The sequence below is a fragment of the Anolis carolinensis genome, chromosome 4 (assembly GCF_035594765.1).
Source record: "Anolis carolinensis isolate JA03-04 chromosome 4, rAnoCar3.1.pri, whole genome shotgun sequence".
Taxonomy (NCBI): domain Eukaryota; kingdom Metazoa; phylum Chordata; class Lepidosauria; order Squamata; family Dactyloidae; genus Anolis; species Anolis carolinensis.
This window is the reverse complement of record NC_085844.1, coordinates 202,687,397-202,706,416: the sequence shown is the minus strand read 5'-3', so window position 1 is coordinate 202,706,416 and position 19,020 is coordinate 202,687,397. Positions and strand designations below refer to the sequence as shown.

Genomic DNA, 19,020 nt, shown 5'->3' with positions numbered 1-19,020 from the left:
CCCTTTTATGTCAAAAGTAATATTACCCTTGGTTAGAGCTAGCTAGGAATACCATTTAATTCAGGTATCAAAAACACTTTAAAACAGAGGAGAGATTGTAGTCCCTAGAATTCAATTCAAGGGTAAAAAATAAAGGAATACACCTCCGGGGCTCATCAAGAAGTACAATTCTCCATTTATTCATGACTCTTGCATATTTTAAAAAGATGGAGAACAGTAAATGTCAAGATAGTGAAAACAATAATCATTTCTGATTTTGTAAACCCTAAGGAAAAAAAATGGCACAGGTGTGCCCCCTTGATTTCATGTGACTATCCAGTCGTGGTTTAAAGGATTTCAAATCCTGCAGGTAGTGATATCATTAGTTAGCTCTAGCATGAATGTATATGGTATAATTAATACAAACTGAGTACCATTATCCAAAATGCTTAGGACCAGAAGTGGTTTGAAGATGTCAATTTCTTTTCAGATTCTGGAATATCTGTACTTGCATACACATACATAATAAGGTATCTTGGAAATGGACCCCAAATCTCAACATTAAATTCATTTATGTTTCACCTTATACCTTATACACAAAGACTGAAGGTAATTTTATACACAATATTTTAATAAGTTTGTTTATGATGCGAAGTTTGTGTACATAGAACCATCAGAAAGCCAAGATGTCGCCAATTTCAGATTTTGGAATATTTTGAATTTCCACATAATGAATGTTCAATCTGTAATTATAATAATAATGAATGTTCAATCTGTAATTATAATAATAATTAATAATTAATCACAGGTAAACACAGTATTAAAGGATGTTTATATTGCAAACTCATAGGGGTATGAAATAATTCCATGATCCATGCTTGATTACTTAAGGAAATTTGCACATCTTGAAACATATCTCTTTACCATCCCAAGAAAGAAAGAAGCATTCAGGGGAAAAGGGTTAAACTGTCAAATGTAGGATTTTTTTCCATGAAAAGTTTAAACAGTTCAGTGGAGAGGCAAGCTTTTAAAATTCTAATGAGCCAAGAGGGACTAGAGATTACAGGGATCTTGTTGACATAAAAAAAATCAATAATAGTGTACATGTTAACATGAAATCTTTCCTATTCATAGAGCACTTCGTTGGGATCCATCCTATGTTCCCCTTGACAGCATAAATCTTTCCCTGTTGCTAGCAGCCTCAGTCATTAAATAAATAAAAAAACGACTTCCTTATGAACAAGTGGTGCTCTGATCTCCTATTCATTTATTTGCAGGCCTCATTAATATAACATCAATGCAACAAACAGCTAACGGGGTTTGTAGGGGGGAACAGTGTCAGGCTGAATAATGGAGTCACTCTGCTGAGATAACAATTAGGTTTGGAATGTACTATCAGCTAAGACAGAGACAAGGAGTGATCATGCTAGGCTGATGAACTAGCGCTGTGGATGAGCTGAGCTCCTGCTGGGCTTGCAGACTGGGATGTAGCTTGCTATAAATATTTTCATGGAAAGAAAAGTATTGCTATTGTAAGGTTACAAATCCTCCTTTTTCCTCTTCTCAAATATAGTGCTATTGTGCTTCATATTATTGTGATCTTACTTGACTTGTTCGGGTTCTTCCCCAGATTAGTTGATTCATTTTACTGTTTGTATATTTTTAGGATTTTAATTGTATTGTATTGGTTTTATTGTGAGCTGTTTTAAGTCTCTTTTTTAGAGAAAGTCAGAAACAAACAAACAACAACACATTCACAGCAGGTCGCAATACAGTAGAGTCTCACTTATCCAAGCCTCGCTTATCCAAGCCACTGGATAATCCAAGCCATTTTTGTAGTCAATGTTTTCAATATATTGTGATATTTTGGTGCTAAATTCGTAAATACAGTAATTACAACATAACATTACTGCATATTGAACTACTTTTTCTGTCAAATTTGTTGTATAACATGACGTTTTGGTGCTTAATTTGTAAAATCATAACCTAATTTGATGTTTAATAGGCTTTTCCTTAATCCCTCCTTATTATCCAAGTTATTCGCTTATCCAAGCTTCTTCAGCCCGTTTAGCTTGGATAAGTGAGACTCTACTATATTAGGTAACTGAGGCAGCCCTCCTTACATGGTTGATATGGGGTGAGTCCAGCAAGGGAAGAATTTTGCTGTTCCCCCTGAAGTCCTTGGCTGTTTCCCTCTGCTTGAGGACAACATTGTAAATGCCCCACAACTTATCCTGGGTATAGTAGTGACATCCTTCTGTTTTCACAATTGAAATAAGATGCTGCTATCAACTCAGCTGGCTTGTACTGCAATGGTTTGTCCTAGATGAAGCAGTAAGAGTCTTAGGCAGTCCTGTGTGTATTACTATTTATGTTATTAGATGCTCAAAGCAAAACACAAGAATGGCATTCCAGACTAATAGATTGCATATGAATGTCAGCCAAGTGGGGGCTTTGGACTCATCTACACAGGCCTAATAACTGTGCTTTGGCTGTCTCCACAACGTCCTTCCACTTCCTGTAGTTAGTGAAACAATCTGGTAATGCTTTAGAATGTGCTTGAAACTCTGGAGCAGCCATGAGGCTTTGGTACAGTGTAGACAGCTGTCAGTTCTTGGAAGTTATAGGACACAAAGCAGGCTCACACAGGTTATTCCGTGGATACACTTTATTGAAATCCTTCTTGCCAAGATGAAAGCAAAGCTACTACTAACTGAAACCGGCCCAAGCCCCAACATATCAACATATCAAACTGCTTCCCCCCCAGCCCCCCTTCCACATTCACACCTATCTCCCAAAATTCCTTTCCCAGGTTCGAAGATCAGAGTGAGTCACAAATCAATCCTCCCAGCCAGATGGCTCTTATCAGCTAGGCCATTCCCATCCCAATTAGCTCTGGCAGGATGGGAACAGTTCAGCTTGGTGTGAATGCTGGGCCGGTCACATCCTGACAGCAGCAGGATCACGTCCAGTTGGAACCCATCGACATGACGTACCACCACCATCCTCTTTTCCCTCTATTCTTCAAAGGGAACAGGCCAGGCCCATGTCAATATCATTGCTGCTCCTAGACCATTACTCCTAGCCATCGCAGGCATCCTTTGCTGACATCAGCAGGATCTTTGCAGTCTCAGCCTCTCCAATCCCCCAACACCTCAGGTTCAAGAATGGCCCCAGATTAACTGGCCAAATTAAATGAGATTTTTCTTTGTGTGGTGTAAGGTATATGATCAGAGCAGCATTGGCAGCAGTATTTATTTATTTATTTACTTACTGTATTTATATCCCGCCTTTCTCACCCCGAAAGGGACTCAGAGAAGCCTTACAATAGGCAATAATTCAATGCGACATAAAACAGATATATAAAAAATAAACAAGTACATTAAAAACATAAAATTAAAAAAAACATATAAACATTAAAACAAATTATTAAAAACCACACAATCCAAAATCATAATCCAGGAGCTGCTCTGGGTATCAGTCTGTCAGTTTTGTCTTCCCCCCCCCCCCCTCTTTCTTTCTTTCTTTCTTTCTTTCTTTCTTTCTTTCTTTCTTTTTCTCTTTCTCTCTTTCTCTCTCTCTCTCTCTCTCTCTCTTTCTCTCTTTCTTTCTTTCTTTTTTTCTTTCTTTCTTTCTTTTTGAATATTGCTGTTCAGCCTGTGGATCTTGGTACTTATCAAAGAGGAATATTTTGTTTGCTTTTTAGCTCCATCTCTACTTATGTCACACAGGAGAGTTGCTTTTAGTAAAGGTAAACGTTTCCCCCTGACATTAAGTCTAGTCATGTCCAACTCTGTGGGGTTGGTGCTCATCTCCATAGACACCTCCAAGGTCATGATCTACTTACATTTGCATGTTTTCAGATTACTAGGTTGGCAGAAGCTGGAGCTAATGGGGAGTTCACCCACTCCCCAGATTCAAACCACTGACCTTTCGGTCAGCAAGTTCAGCAGCTCAGTGGTTTAACCTGCTTCACCACGGGGGGAGGGGGGGTTAAATAATTAATATTTAGATTACAGGGGTGATAAAACAAATAAGGTTTTTGACAAGGGGTCCTGGAACAAACCTCCAGCAGATACCAGTATGATTCCCCTTTTCACGGAGATGCTATGATGCTTAAATATTATTGATAGGTCAGTTGAAAGCATTTGGGAGAGAATAAAAGGAAAGGAAAACAACAGCAATATAATTTTGGGAGTTTGTTACAGGCTGCAAAGGGCTGGCAGAAGACTTGGAATATGTCTTTATAGATCAGATCACCCACTTTTCAAAGACAAGATAGTCCATAGTAATCGGGCTTTGATTATCCCAGTAACTTTCATTTGTGTGAGATGGTGCAAACAGTGGCTGATAACAATGTGAAAAGTAAAAGCAAGTAAAAGCTCACACAGAACCACCCATGCCAATCTAGAATCATAGAATAATAAAGTTAGAAGAGACTACATGAGCTATCTAGTCCAACCCCCTGCCATGCAGGAACAGCACAATTAAAGTACCCCTCACAGGTGGCCATCCAGTCTCTGTTTAAAACTTTCCAAGGAAGGAGTTTCCACCACACTCTGAGGCAAAGAGTTCCACTGCTTAACAGCTTTTACAGTCAGGAAGTTTTTCCTAATGTTCAGGTGGATTCTCCTTTCCTCTAATTTGAACCCATTGCTAGGTCATATACCACCATGTAACTTTGCCCCAATCTTGAAAAAGAAACTTGCAAATGCTGTTGTTTGGGACAGTGGCATTGCTGTGGACTACATTCCTGAGACAGCACAGTGAACAATGTTGTGGGTGAGAGGACAATTTGATGTCCTCTGTGAATAAAGGCCAGAGGTAATGTAGCTTGGTATGACATGCCAAATTTTTGAATATATAAGGAATGAAGTACATCCCCTCACACACCTTCTTTCTGTTTTACAATCCACCCTCCTGCCCTCAATGCAGTATGAGATGTGCTGGTTGCTTTAGGGTTGTGTAGGATTTTTTTTCTCCTCTACATTTATTGATTGATTGGTCTACTGCAAACTGTATCTGTGAGACTGACAATCAGCTAAGGGTGGTATTCATTAATAGGTTATCACTGATAGATATCACAGGGAAAAATTAAGAGTTTGGTGTATCTTGGCACCCCCTTGTAGTGACGTGTTGGGCTCTGGAATAGCCTCTTTAGGTCCTGGGACCTGGTGTGTGTATGTATGAATGAATTAACATTTGGGGCTAACCTAGAGATTTGTTCCCCCTTATAAAGTCCTGGGACTTTATACTCTGGATTTGCCTTCCAGAAAATGACTGGCCAAGTTGATCAGCCCGTAGCACTGGATTGCCCTTGACGTCAGGTATTTTACCCAACAGAAGGCTGAGAAGGTGGTCACAGATTGACATCTGGTCTCAGCTAGACCAACATCAGGTTACTCCCCACTCATCCCTAGGCAAAATTCACTTAAATAGGCTACAGATAAAATGAAGTAGCCTTTGTTTTAACCTCATTTTCTGTGTCTGGTCTCATTATTTCATGGTTAGCCATCAAATGCTGTGTTGGAAAGGGGATTCGAAATCCACATAGATTATAATTATAATGCTGGCTGTGATTCTACTGTTGATGCAGATACCTTTCCCATCCCATCACCCAAATCAAAAATTTATATGACACATTTCATAACCATTTTTACTACCACTGCTCTTCAACCTTTAGTGGCAAAATGCCACATGGAATTTCAGCCTTTCACATCACTTATCTCAACTGTAGGAAAGACTTTGTTGTAGGCAGTGTAGTAAGAAGATGGCAACTTGAAGAGTGGTATGCATTCATAACATCAGCAGAAGCTTGAGACTGGTCTGTACAATTAGACTATGTATCCTTCTCCTGGCATCAATGTAAAAGGTGGGTGCAAAAGCTAATACTTTTTTGTAAGGTCCTGTTTTGGACCCCATTGACATGGCAGGTGGTTTTGGCCTGGCCCATTTTTATTTATAGGGGCCAATGAAACTGGATCTTTTCAGTCTTTGCTGCCTTCTGTGATCATAACTGAATTTTCCCAGCTGTAATTAATTGAATGCATCTGTTCTGACCCTGCGGCGGCATTGTGACACAGTTCCTTCAAAACTGTTCAATTAGTGGCCACTAAAATCTAGGTCGAATTGGAAGTCTGGTTCGGGTATTTTCCAGGTCAGAACATTTGGAAAATGAAAAAGGCAAGATTGCCTTGTTTGACATTGTAGTCAGGTTTTGTTGACTCAAGTTAGGTAGGAAATATTATTAGCATTGTAAAAAAAATAGCACACAATGGGTTTCTTGGGAGGGGCAAAGTGCCTCAGCTTGTCAATGCAAATGCAACAGCAAATGCATTTTTAAAAATAACATGCAATTGTAAGGGAAATAACTGTCAAGAATTGTGAACCATTGTATATGGGTGACTTGTAAACATTAGCAGAAGCAGACCTTCAACAGTGTTTAGTGGAATATAATACAATTTGATTTTTGTATCGTATCTTTTGTAGAAACATGATGCTCTGCAAAGGAAAATAATACAAAGGGAAAGGGAAATGATACTACAGAGTGTGAGTTTCAGAAAGCGGAGTACAACAGACGTTACACAATGAATAGATTAAAGCTTTTAGTCCAGGAGCTGAGAGCATGGGGGAGGATAAGAATTCAGTGTAACAAGGAAAAACAAGGGCCTTTAGAATGCACAGCAGTCCTGTAGAGGAACTGAATGGTACTAGTATAGTTAACAAATTCTTCTAATAGTGTTTTTTGGGGGTGGGGTGCATCAAATGGTATGGCTTTAAGAGTTACAGAATAAGCAGAAGCAGGAGTAAAGTGCAAAAAATTAAGTACAAGTAAAAAAGGAAATAATGGGGAGAGGAAACCAATACAGAAAACTTACATTACAAGAAGTTATTGAAGAATCTCTTCTCCTGTGGGAGCAAAGAGCACAGACACAGAAAAGGAGCTTTTTATTGGCTTATGAATGGTAGAAGTTTAGGCAAAGAGTCTGAGGCCAAGAGAGAGAAAGAGAAATAAAAACTAGAGAAATAAAAATAAGAGAAATAAAAATAAGAAGGAATTATGCATTCTCCAGTGGTACATTAATGACTTCATCACACTGGGCTTTTTTTAGCAGCCTAAGATGCTTCCCCACCAGTCCAGTGGTGAATGCCCATCAAACAACGCTGCTGGAGTTCTGGTGGAGGCCCCACCCACTACCAAAGTGGAAGCGTCATGGGAAGCTTCTCTCCAAACATGGGAGCCTTCCCGTGTTATGCTGGTTCCAATGGAGCCAGGACAGATCCGCAGCACTTCAGCAACTCTTTCCCCATGTGATGGGGGAAGCGACACTATGAGGGAGAGGCATGCGAGTGTCACATTTGCCCCACTGCCCCTCAGTTCACTGGCAAAGTGGGATTCTTCACCTGGCAAATGTAGATAATTTAGATAATTTTAGACTCTGGATTCAAGGGGCTTATTTACATTTTTAAAAGATAGTAAGTACTATGTTGTTTATTTCAAAACCTGGGTAAGCCAACCCTGTTGCATTTGATGCCTTCCTTGCTCTTTTTTTCGTAACTTTGAGACCTTAAGTCAAACTTAAAGTTTGAGAACAGCACAGATATCCCCTCACCTAATTTCAAGTGTTTGGAACTGGAATTTTTTTCTTAGTGCTAAAAGATATTTACTCTGCATATAATCAGTGGATAGTGGCTCCACACATCTGTGGAATATAGCTAAGAAATAAACTACTATGTAAAACTAGTATATATTAAAATCCATCAATTTAAAAATAATCTCGATATGCATACCAAAAGAGACTTGTCTTTACTTCTTTTTAAACATTTAAAAATATTTTAAGATTCAAACTAGTCATAGTATTACATAGAAGCTAAGTCATGATAAGCTACAATGTATCAGAGCATGATGTGCCAACATGATAACTTACTATGGCCCAAAACTATGAAAACAACTGTTGAGATAGTTCTGGGAATTGCCCCTAGATTTAAAAGCACAATTAATGAATAAGGAGTTTGCCAGCTAGTACTGCAAACCACTAACAGAAGCCAGAAATTGATACCATATGTTCCCCTGCATGGTGCCCTTCAGTTGTTAAGCCTATAACAAAATACTGAGCATTCCACCTGGAAATGGCTGTTGAAAGAATACCTTTTCCTAGGCAGGGAGCTGAAGTGGCTATGACAGGCATACTATAATTGGGCAACCTATGAAGTAAACTCCTTCATTCTAGTATTTCAAAAAGACATTTAAGGAGGTGCAAATGCCTTGCTCCCTAATAAAATGTGGTATTTAACATTCAAAGCTTGTCCAGAGTGGAGCTTAATGAAGTTCTCCAAAGTAACTGTCAAACCATTTAAGGTTACTAGCTTTTAGAAGTCTATAAAAAGGAATCCAGCATTAGTCTCCCAGTAGAGGTTTCTGCTACTAACAACCAACTACAGCCTCCCACCAGATATTTTTGTGCTCCACAAAAGTAGCTACAGAAGGTGTCTCCCATGACTGGGCAGTTGTCAGAGCACGATTGAGAAGCTGAGAACTACATGCTGGGCTGGGAATGATTACAGCACGTGATGCAGCCCCATTTGCTTCCAAGGGCTTAGAACATATGTGCAATTTGCAGATGAAATGTAATATGGGGTTCGGCAAAGACTAAGAAGGGTGATGAGATTGTTTGGAATGCCTCTGAACGATACGTTGTGCATTAATCTCACATTGGCATGAATTTAACTCACACATCTGGTCTACAACATCTGCTCAAGAAGCAGGTGGCATTTGGAACAGCTGTTGGAAGTACTGTGTTTAAACTCATATTAAAGTAATGATCCTCTGCAATGGGATCAAATTATATCAGGATGGAAAGTGCAAAAACATAGCAAGTTAAACTTTAACCTTCTGCCGTCATATTTGTATGAGGACTTATGGAAAGTTCTTGCCTACTCCATTATTCCCTTCCTTACATAGAATCATAGAATCTTAGAGTTGGAAGACACCTCACAGGTCACCCAGTCCAACCCCCTGCGAGAAGCAGGAAAATCTCATTCAAAGCACCCCCAACAGGTGGCCATCCAGCCTCTGCTTAAAAGCCTCCACCACTGATCTAAAAATAGCCATGTTTGCCCCTACTTCAGTTCTCTGTTTACTAAGGGAACAATGTGTTTTGCTTACTTAACATTATGCATTCAAATTCAAAGGGTGTATTTTTGCCATTGCCTCTTTATCCCAGATGTTCCCGGGTGCAACCTCACACCTGCTTAGCACTTCCTAGATCAGTGGTTCTCAACCTGGGGTCCCCAGATGTTTTTGGCCTCCAACACCCAGAAATCCTAACAGCTGATAAACTGACTGGGATTTCTGGGAGTTGTAGGTCAAAAACATCTGGGGACCCCACTGTCCTAGATGCTTAGGATGCCTAGCATCTTAAGATTGTGGCCAATAAAAGATACTGTGGCTTCAATAACAAGCCAGTCTCTTCTCTTTACCCACTCCCCTTCCTCAGTTCTGCTCAGCACCTAGCCCAATTAACCCTCCTACACATGGCATAATAATTTTGGCCTTTATTTAACTTAATAAAGGCCTTGCAGAACTGCAGTATTGGACTTTTTACAGTTACAAGATACTGAATTGTTTTTATTCTTGCAATATTCAGAGAGTGTATTCAGATGGGCCAGTTTTCATGTTAACATACCTGGAAATGCTGTGGATGTTCTAGGCATCTCATGCTTCATTACGTGTGCTGTCCCATTTAATGCTCCACTTCCAGATATCTTTGCATAGTGCCTCATTAAACATGTACTAATGTTCCCATAGTGATTATATTTGGACAAATGCTTCCCTGTGCTCTTCATATTAGCTATAGTTTTTTTCTAGTGTTCTGTTCTAGCTTGGTTTTGTTCAGTTGCTTTTTCACATGTAATCATATTTACTGTGTATAACTTATCCTTTCATTATTTTGTACAATAATGTGACTCTAGAGTGCATGATTAATTGTTTTTTATCATCCCAAAAAAAGCTAATTCATAATCTTTGGCCATCCTCCTTCCATTTCCTTCCATCTTCCTTTGCCCATTTCTACTGTAGAGACTTGTATTTCCACTGTGGTTATTCACACTACAACCTCAAAGAAGAAAAGTATCATTCTCATTTTCTGTGTGGGCCTGTTGCCTTACTTAATAATTTTCTCAAAGTCAATGAATCTAGACTTAGAACAGGGAAAGACTGAAATCTATACTTTCTTCTACTCAAGCCATATCTGTCTTGTTAGGAAGAATTGTTCTTTTTTTGTGGTGTTTTGGTAGTGAACACTGTTTTGCTTTTCTCCCCAGATCCTAACTGTCTCAGGACCACCAGAAGGAGGAACACGTGTGACGATTCGTGGCATTAACTTGGGACTGGATTTCTCTGAGATATCCCATAATGTGCAAGTGGCGGGAGTGGAATGTACTCCACTGGAGGACCAGTACATTATTGCTGAGCAGTGAGTTTCTGTGGCTCCATCAAATGCTGTGGCACTTTGCTGCAAAGTTAGAAGTAGAATTGAACATACCTGTGTCATGAAAAATGGGATGGCAGATTTTTTTTGTTAAAAAATGGAATTGTAACTGTGATGTAAATGAAATAAATTTAACCATTAATGGCAAGAATCCATATGCTTGAAGCACTAGTGCAAAGAATTGATCTGTTGTAGTATCCACTACTTTAGCCATTGCTGTAATTAGGGGTGTGCAAATCCGTTCTGTTTGCATTCTTTTTTCGTTTTGAATTTCAGGTGCCCCCATTCTGTTTTCTGGAGATTAGGAGGAGGGCCATTCGGAATCGTAATTTGGAATCCTGAGTTCCGTTTCCATTTCGGGAAGAATCTTTCCAAAAACAGAATGGGAGGGCATATGAAAACAGAACAAAAACAGAATGGATTCTGTGCTGTTTCACACACCCCTTGCTGTAATCAATGTAAAAATAATGCAGGACCCTATGTAACTTCCTATGTGTATTAAAATAACATTTCAAGATATCAGAATAGTGAGAATTTATTCAAAATATAAAACCCATAGAAGAACAATTGGGAAACCAAAATGCACAAAGTACTTCATGCAAGCTTTTGAAGCTCTACTGGCTTCTTCATCAATCAAAAGCAGGAAAAAAGATCATACAGGAGAAGAAAAGTGATGGCGTTGAAGTCACAGGACTGCATTTTGCACCATGTGGGGACTGACAAAGATGAGAATATTTAAACTGGATTAGCAGCAGTGAAGTAATTACTTTACTTTGTAGCACCCCATGGCCATTCCATAACTGGTGGAAAGTGGACTTATACATGCATATGGCATTAATAGAATGCCTATTCAAACTCCATCAGCATGGCCAATGATGAAAGATTGTGGCAGCTGTAATGTGATAAAATGTGGATGGCTCTTATTCTCTCTGACAAACCATGTTGAATATTATGCCCTTGCCTCATCTGCCTCGAGACCTATATTGCCCTAGTTTTTCACTCTTTATTTCTTAAGAATAAAGAGAGCATGCCCATTTTGTGAGGGAATGAGAGTACAGTAGAGTCTCACTTATCCAACATAAATGGGCCGCCAGAACATTGGATAAGCGAATATGTTGGATAATAAGGAGAGATTAAGGAGAAGCCTATTAAACATCAAATTAGGTTATGATTTTACAAATTATGCACCAAAACATTATGTTATACAACAAATTTGGCAGAAAAAGTAGTTCAACATGCAGTAATGCTACATAGTAATTACTGTATTTACGAATTTAGCACCAAAATATCACAATGTTTTGAAAACATTGACTACAAAAATGCGTTGGATAATCCAGAACCTTGGATAAGCGAATGTTGGATAAGTGAGACTCTACTGTACCTTCATACCATGCTTCCTCCACAGGCAATCTGAGATGTAACTGTCCCACATACTCTTTCTTAATGTGTAACTAGGTTTGTAGGGACATTCTCATGCAGAAAAAAAAAACATTCTACGCTTCTTAGGGCCAACATGATTCACTTTTGAGGGGAAAACATGGATGTGCTATTAATAATATCTGCTTAATTAATCCTGCATGGATGGCAAGATGGCTTCTGGAGTCATTTTCCAACACAACAACTTTCAAGGCTCTATATCCCTGTCATTTCCTTCTTTCCTGTTCCACAAGAGTGCACAAACGAAAACCCTGTACCTGTCAGGTCAGGTTCTCAGCTCATATAAATCAACAGCGCTCCAATGATTTAGGCCAGGTTGTACCAACTAAGAACTCAGGGGCTGGGTTTTTTATCTTGGGGATTAAACAACCCTTTAAAACTTTTATTAAGCATTTTGTTCACCTCCAAGTCTGGGCTTCTGCTTTCCTAAGCAATTTTCCTGATGAGCACCTTGCAGTTTACACTCAGCCTCCTCCCTGCACCAATTGGAATGCATCCTGCCGTGCGGCCGGATGCAGGCAGCCATTTGTTAAGTGTGCGAGGCAGTGACAGCAGTTTAATCCGAATAGGCCTCTGCTGGAGTCAATTCATTTATTTCACTAAGAAAAATGTCAGCTGAAAATTAGAAAATAGGCATGTAACAAAAGACAGGCAAACAACCCTTCCCCAGTGACACATGTCCCGTGTTGGCTGCTTATTTGCTTGTTTTGTGGAGTTTCTATTCTTCACAGTAGGATGGGGAGCTAGTGTGCCAAAAAGAGGGGTTGGCATTAAATTTTATGCATGCAAGACAAGGTGAGAAGAATACATTAAGAATACACCACTACCCCAAACTAGAAATATTTGAAGAGGTTGAGCCATGTTAGTAAGGGACAGCATGATATTGTGTTTTGAGCATTGGAATATGACTCTGATACAAGGGTTCAAGTCCCCACTCAGCCATGAAAACCCACAGCATGCCCCAATGCAATTAGTAATCTCTCAGCCTCAGAGGAAGGCCAAAAAAAAAACCGATCAGAACAAATCTTGCCAAGAAAACCCTATGACAAGTTCACCATAGGGTTGCCATAGATTGGAAATTCCTTGAAAGCATACAACAGTAACAAAGCCATATTAGTCTGCAGCAACAAAAAGTGGCAGAGCTTAAACACTAGTAACACCAGCCACAAAGGGCTTATTCTTTTTGGGCTACTGTCCACTCTGTCAGATACATTAAATGAAAGGCAGTTTTGAGGACAATGAAATCTACAAAATACAGTCTGCAACTATTCTGACAGAGCGTGAATGGTGTTGATGAGCATTCTCAATTTCCTTGCCATCCAATCTCACCTTTTATACCTTTCCTTGCGCTATTACAGTGCTGAGGATTATTGGTTCTTTATAGATAACAATTTCAATTTTGTTGTATGTCTTTTGGGCTGAAAGCCTTCGACAACACAATTTCAATTTTTTTCCTATTGACCATACCAGTTGGGGTTTCTGGGACATGAAGACCAAAACTTCCACAAGCCTAAAAACGTCCGTCCCTGCTCTGTACACGGAAGCATATGTTATCTGCCAAGTGAACTTTGGCTTGTACCAAAGGCCAAATTTGTTAGATTTTATTGGGATTAAGTGATTATTACATACAAAAATTAAACGAACAACAGATAATAATATAAATAAATATTTGTTTCACAGCCATAGTAAAAAAAAAAAAACATGCTAAATACCTATCTCTTCTAGGAGGCCTGTCCAGACAGTCTTGTATAAATTTTAAATGGGTGTGCCATTTATTTATTCTCTGATTTCTGTATTTTAATATGTATTTTATAGAGATAGGTTTTGGTGTGTAGTTTTTATTGAAGTATGTTTTAATATGTGTATTTGTGGTGTTTTTGCATTTTTATGTGTTTTAATTGTTCAGTAACCCGCCTCGAGCCACAAGGAGAGGCGGGTAAAAAATAAAAGCATCGTCATCATCATCATCATCATCATCATCATCCTAATGATCATCACAGAATCTTCATCACAGAAGAAATACGTTTAATAATATAATTCTATACTTTTAAAAGTTTTTCTTCTTCTTCACCTAAAAGTAGTGAAGAGAAATATAAAGGGCAGAAGTTCACATGTTCTTCCCATAGTTCGCAATGTTACACTATAAAATTGACTTGTGTATGAGGAGATACATGTTTCTTTCTGAGGATGGGAAAGATACACCAAAATTCTAGTAGTAGCTCAATATAAGTGGCAGTCATAGAATGAGAGACTTGGAAGGGATCCCAGAAATAATCTAATCCAATCTCCTGGCACATAAGGATTCATCGCTAAAGTATTTCTGAGAGTTATGTCCTTGAAAATAGCTCTGTTTCTCAACTCTATTATAGTGTACAATTACTTATTTTGCATTGTTAGACAAGAAATATCCATGTTGGGGTAATCAAATTGTGGGAAACAGAAAGAAAACAGAACGAAAACCAAAAAACTTTGCATCATTGATTCCATTACAATTCAGGAATAACTATTTGTTGGCCAATACCATCTCAGGATATTTAGCTGCCAAACAGATATACCATTTGCAGATGGCACAACATTAGTGTCACTTTCCACTCCTTGCACCCAAGAGCAGCAGGCTAGTTAATGTGACATGCATGGCATATACTGTACACTGATTCCATACAACATTTGGCCTCTGCTTTATGCCTTACAGTACCAGCCACTGGAGACAGCCGCCTTACTTTGTCTAATATTAAGGATGGCCCCCAGCAATCTATACAAAATAGATTTGCAAGATTTCACTTCATACATCCCTTCAGAAGTATGGTCGACAGGTGTTATCCAAGATTATTATACCATAAGGACTTATTTATTTATTTACAGTATTTATATTCTGCCTTTCTCACCCCAAAGGGGACTCAGGGCGGATTACAGTGGACCGGGCTGTGGCGCAGCTGTTCAGCAGCTGCCTTAAATCACTCTGACCATGAGGTCATGAGTTCGAGGCCAGCCCGTGGCGGGGTGAGCACCCGTCAATTAAAAAAAAAATAGCCCCTGCTCGTTGCTGACCTAGCAACCCGAAAGATAGTTGCATCTATCAAGTAGGAGATAAGGTACCACTTATAAGTGGGGAGGCAAGATTAACTAATTTACGACCTGGAATGAGGAAGTGCCGTCAGTGTGGATGATGAAGCAGCTGCTCCCCCCTGTGGCCAGAATCGAACATCCCCTCAGAAGAACGTTAACTTGCCTCTGCGTGTGTCTCTCAGTCTCTGTTTGATGTGTTTATGGGCATTGAATGTTTGCCCTATGTGTGTTATAATGTGATCCGCCCTGAGTCCCCTTCGGGGTGAGAAGGGCGGAATATAAATACTGTAAATAAATAAATAAATAAATAAATACAGTGAACATATATATATGGCAAACATTCAATGCCATCAAACAAACAACATACAGTATAGACACACACAGAGGCAATTTTAACATTTCCAGCTTCATGAGGGTATGCTCGATTCTGGCCACAGGGGGAGTTGTTGCTTCATCATCCACGAGTGACACTGAGTGCTGTACTTCCTCATTCCTTTCCACTTGCTGCTGGCAGTTTCATGGTGTTGTAAATTAGTTAAATTAGCATAAAGCGTACCTAAATTTCCTAATTGACAGATGCAACTGTCTTTCGGGCTGCTTAGGTAAACAGCAAGCCAGGCTATTTAATGGTCGGGGATTTAACCCAACCTGGGCTTTGAACTCATGTCAGTAGTGATTTATTGCAGGTGGTTACTAGCCAGCTGCACCACAGCTGGCAAGAAAAAACTTCCTGGTAATAGGAGATGTTTCACTGCCAAACATCAGCTGATTGGCTGATAGATTCTCCTTATCACACATTTCTAATAAAATAACCTGATTCTTCTAAGGTTCTGCTATTTAGAGGGTAGCTTTCAAAAATGCACATATACATTAAGAACTACTGGCAATCCCCAATTTATGAACAAGATCTGTTTTGTAGATTTCTTCTTAAGTTGAATTTATATGTAAGTTGGAACAGATATATTTTTAAGTGCTACTCCAGACACACACACACACATATATATAATGTATACACACACACACACACACACACACACACACACATATAATGTATACACACATACACACACATATACACACACCCTTGTGGTGTTTGTTTTACTCTCTGCGCCCCGTGTTAAGAAGATTTCACCTCACTTTCTGTCCCTGTGATAATTGAATTTTGAAAAGTTTGGCTTGTTGTAGAAACAAGAATTGGTGAGAAAACTTCTGTTAAGACACCTTTTGCCCATGGTAACTCTTACAGGAGTGAACTCCACTTCTGAGGGAAGATTTCTCCTACTTCCTGTTGTCTCACCCTGTTCTTAAGTCATTTGTAAATTGGATGTTTATAACTTGGGGACTGTCTGTACGAAGCTTTCCAAAGCTCTTCCCTACCCGCTCATCACACTGGGGGTTTTTGGCCTCTGGCTCCTCTTCAGGGACAGGGCCTGCTGAGTGCCATCAGATGACACTGGCTTGGTCCCACCCCCATTCATCCAAAAGTGGTGAGGAAGGGTCACAAGATGCTTCCTCGCCCATGATAGAAGGGCAAGTGGGTTTTGGGTACCACATTTTTGTGCCTTTTATTTTTGGCTCTAGCCAGCAAAATTGAACAAAATGGAGGAGGGTGGGTTAATGTGAAGAGGTCCCTAGTAAGAACCCATGCCCCCCTTTGTGACAGAACTCAAATCTGTGTGTTCTCAGATTGGATTTTCTTTGAATTCAGGAGGATTGTTTCATCTGGATTCTTAAATTAATGCCAGCTCACTCACTCACTCACCATTCAGGTCTGTAACGCTCATATATTCAGCTTCTATATAAAAAAAAATTGGCTTTGACCTATACAGTCAATGGAACGAGGTGATCACTGCACCACAACTGGGAATGATGGCGTATCTGAATGTTTCTCATCTACTGTTCAGATAGAAAACACCTCAGAAAGAATTTTTCAAAGAGAAACATCCCAGGAAGATTGATTCTAATCTAGTCCTCTACTTGCCATGCTAATTTTGTGGTTAGAATTGTTGTCATTATTGTTTAACATTAGGAGCAAGGAGAATTTGAAAATGTGCTTTTCTATGTGCAGTCTGAAAATACAGTCTACTCTGCTGCTGCCACCTTTCACTTTCAACAAATCAGCTGATTTTACAGCAATGGGAGAAAATGGTCTTCATCATGCTTCCACAATTCTATGTTAAAGAAAAAGCCTTGTCTTAAATACTGATGATTGCAGGATTGTTGGCAAGTATTTGGGGGGGGGGGGGTTGGCCATTTCCCCCACTCTGCATCCTGGCCTGATGTTTTAGCAAAGTGGGTGGAAGCAATGAGTCTGACAGTATTAGGAAATATTCACAGTGCAAGGAAAGAGCATGAGATTTTTTTTTGAGAGGGCAGTGCACTCAACTGGTTGCAGCAGGAGACTACTTCCGGCTTTAACTCACCTTAAGCAAATGACTAAATTGTGAAGTGCTTTAGTTCCCTCCACTGAAACCCAGTATAGCTCTATTTATCTATTCTTCTTGCCTGGAGTGCTGTGGGTGGCCAGGCAGTTGTAAAATACCTTGAGATCCTTGGATAAAAGATTCTATAGAAGAGCAAAATAATATTATTATTACAGTAATAGCTTGAGCCTGTGCACTAATGCCATTATAAGCTATAGTATGAATAGGTTTGCACAGCCATTATACTTTCAACACTGTAGTGTTTCATTTTATTTTTAGAAAAAGAGATGGGGGATTATTCAAATTATCCTCTTTTGATGATTGTATGAAACCCTGATTTTATAATCACAACTCTAATTAGAGCTCTCAAGCTTTCAAAGATTGTTAACATCATTAAAACATTTATCCTGGGCAGATAACAGCAAGTGTTAGCTGCTTTTTCAAGATGAATCCAGATAAAAGGCTTCTCTTAAGGGTTCTGTGAGCAGGTTGGATTCTGAGACAGTAATGATTTACCATGTTCTAGTCATGCTCTCTATCAGGCAACAATTAGGTTAATATTGGTTAAAGGGCCACTTAACCCAGTAATCAGCTCCCTATAGCTTCTATTCCAGGCCAAAACCTGTGGTTTTGGCATGGAATGAATTAACGCTTCCATTTCAGATCACTTTGACCATTGCAATGAATATCTTATCTTTAATTTCCAACTTATTCTGTGGATGTCATACCTGTGCATCAATGTGTAGTAATTTTCTACTAATGGAAGGGTAAAAAGCAGGTGTAGCTAGAGGCTGCTAAAAAGAGTACATTTTCATTCCACAGAAAATGTACAAGTATTATTATTTTTGAAAGACACTAAATAGTAATGATTTCTCATGTGGTTTTGAAATCAATAGAATTTATTTCAGAGTAAATTTGATTAGGAGCAGGCTAAACAGTGGTGTGAAACAGCAAAGTCTTATCAAAAGCAGCCTAGAAGAAGGTGATTTACAATCTACTCACAGAATCAACTCACCTCTCACAGAGGGAAGGTAATGTTTTGTTGTGTTTTGCAGTTGCTGTATAACTGCTTACATATATCCAACATTCAATGCAAGTCACATTGGCCCAATTTGAACATCGTTCTTCCAGGGTGGGCAATGATTAACCCCAGGGCCATATGACCCCCTCCCAGGCTGTTTTTGTGGTTTTGGGGCACCCCATTCTTTTTCTGGCTAAAAACAAAATAAATGCTGCAGGAGCAGTAAAGAAGCTGCAGAGACCCTTCCATTATTTCATAGAATTGTAGAATAATAGAGATGGAAGAGACCACATGGGCCATCTAATCCAATCCCCTGCCATGTATGAAAAACACAATCAAAGTACCCCTGATAAATGGTCATCCAGCCTCTGTTTAAAAGCCTCTAAGGAAGAAGCTTCTACCACATTGTCTATGCCACAACATTTCTATACCATCCCCCTCCTCAATTTGTTTTGTAATATTTAAAGCTTTGATTTGATTTTTTTTTCTTCCATGCAGTCTTTAGTAGTTCCTCCTAGATCCGCCACAATTGCCACCTCTCATATATAAACTCCCTTATTTTAAAATACCTTCATTGGCTACCTCTTTGTTTCTGGGCATAATT

General features: G+C 39.3%; 1 protein-coding gene across 3 annotated transcripts in view; it reads left to right on the top strand.

Annotated features, from left to right (window-relative positions):
- The window catches only part of plxna2 (plexin A2), a 555,589-nt gene that overhangs the window by 395,267 nt on the left and 141,302 nt on the right, over window positions 1-19,020 (top strand). For all 3 annotated transcript variants that reach the window (XM_008116576.3, XM_062978633.1, XM_062978634.1), the window contains one exon: window positions 10,303-10,454. In XM_008116576.3, the coding sequence (XP_008114783.1) occupies window positions 10,303-10,454 (152 nt within the window). The remainder of the gene's footprint in view (window positions 1-10,302; window positions 10,455-19,020) is intronic.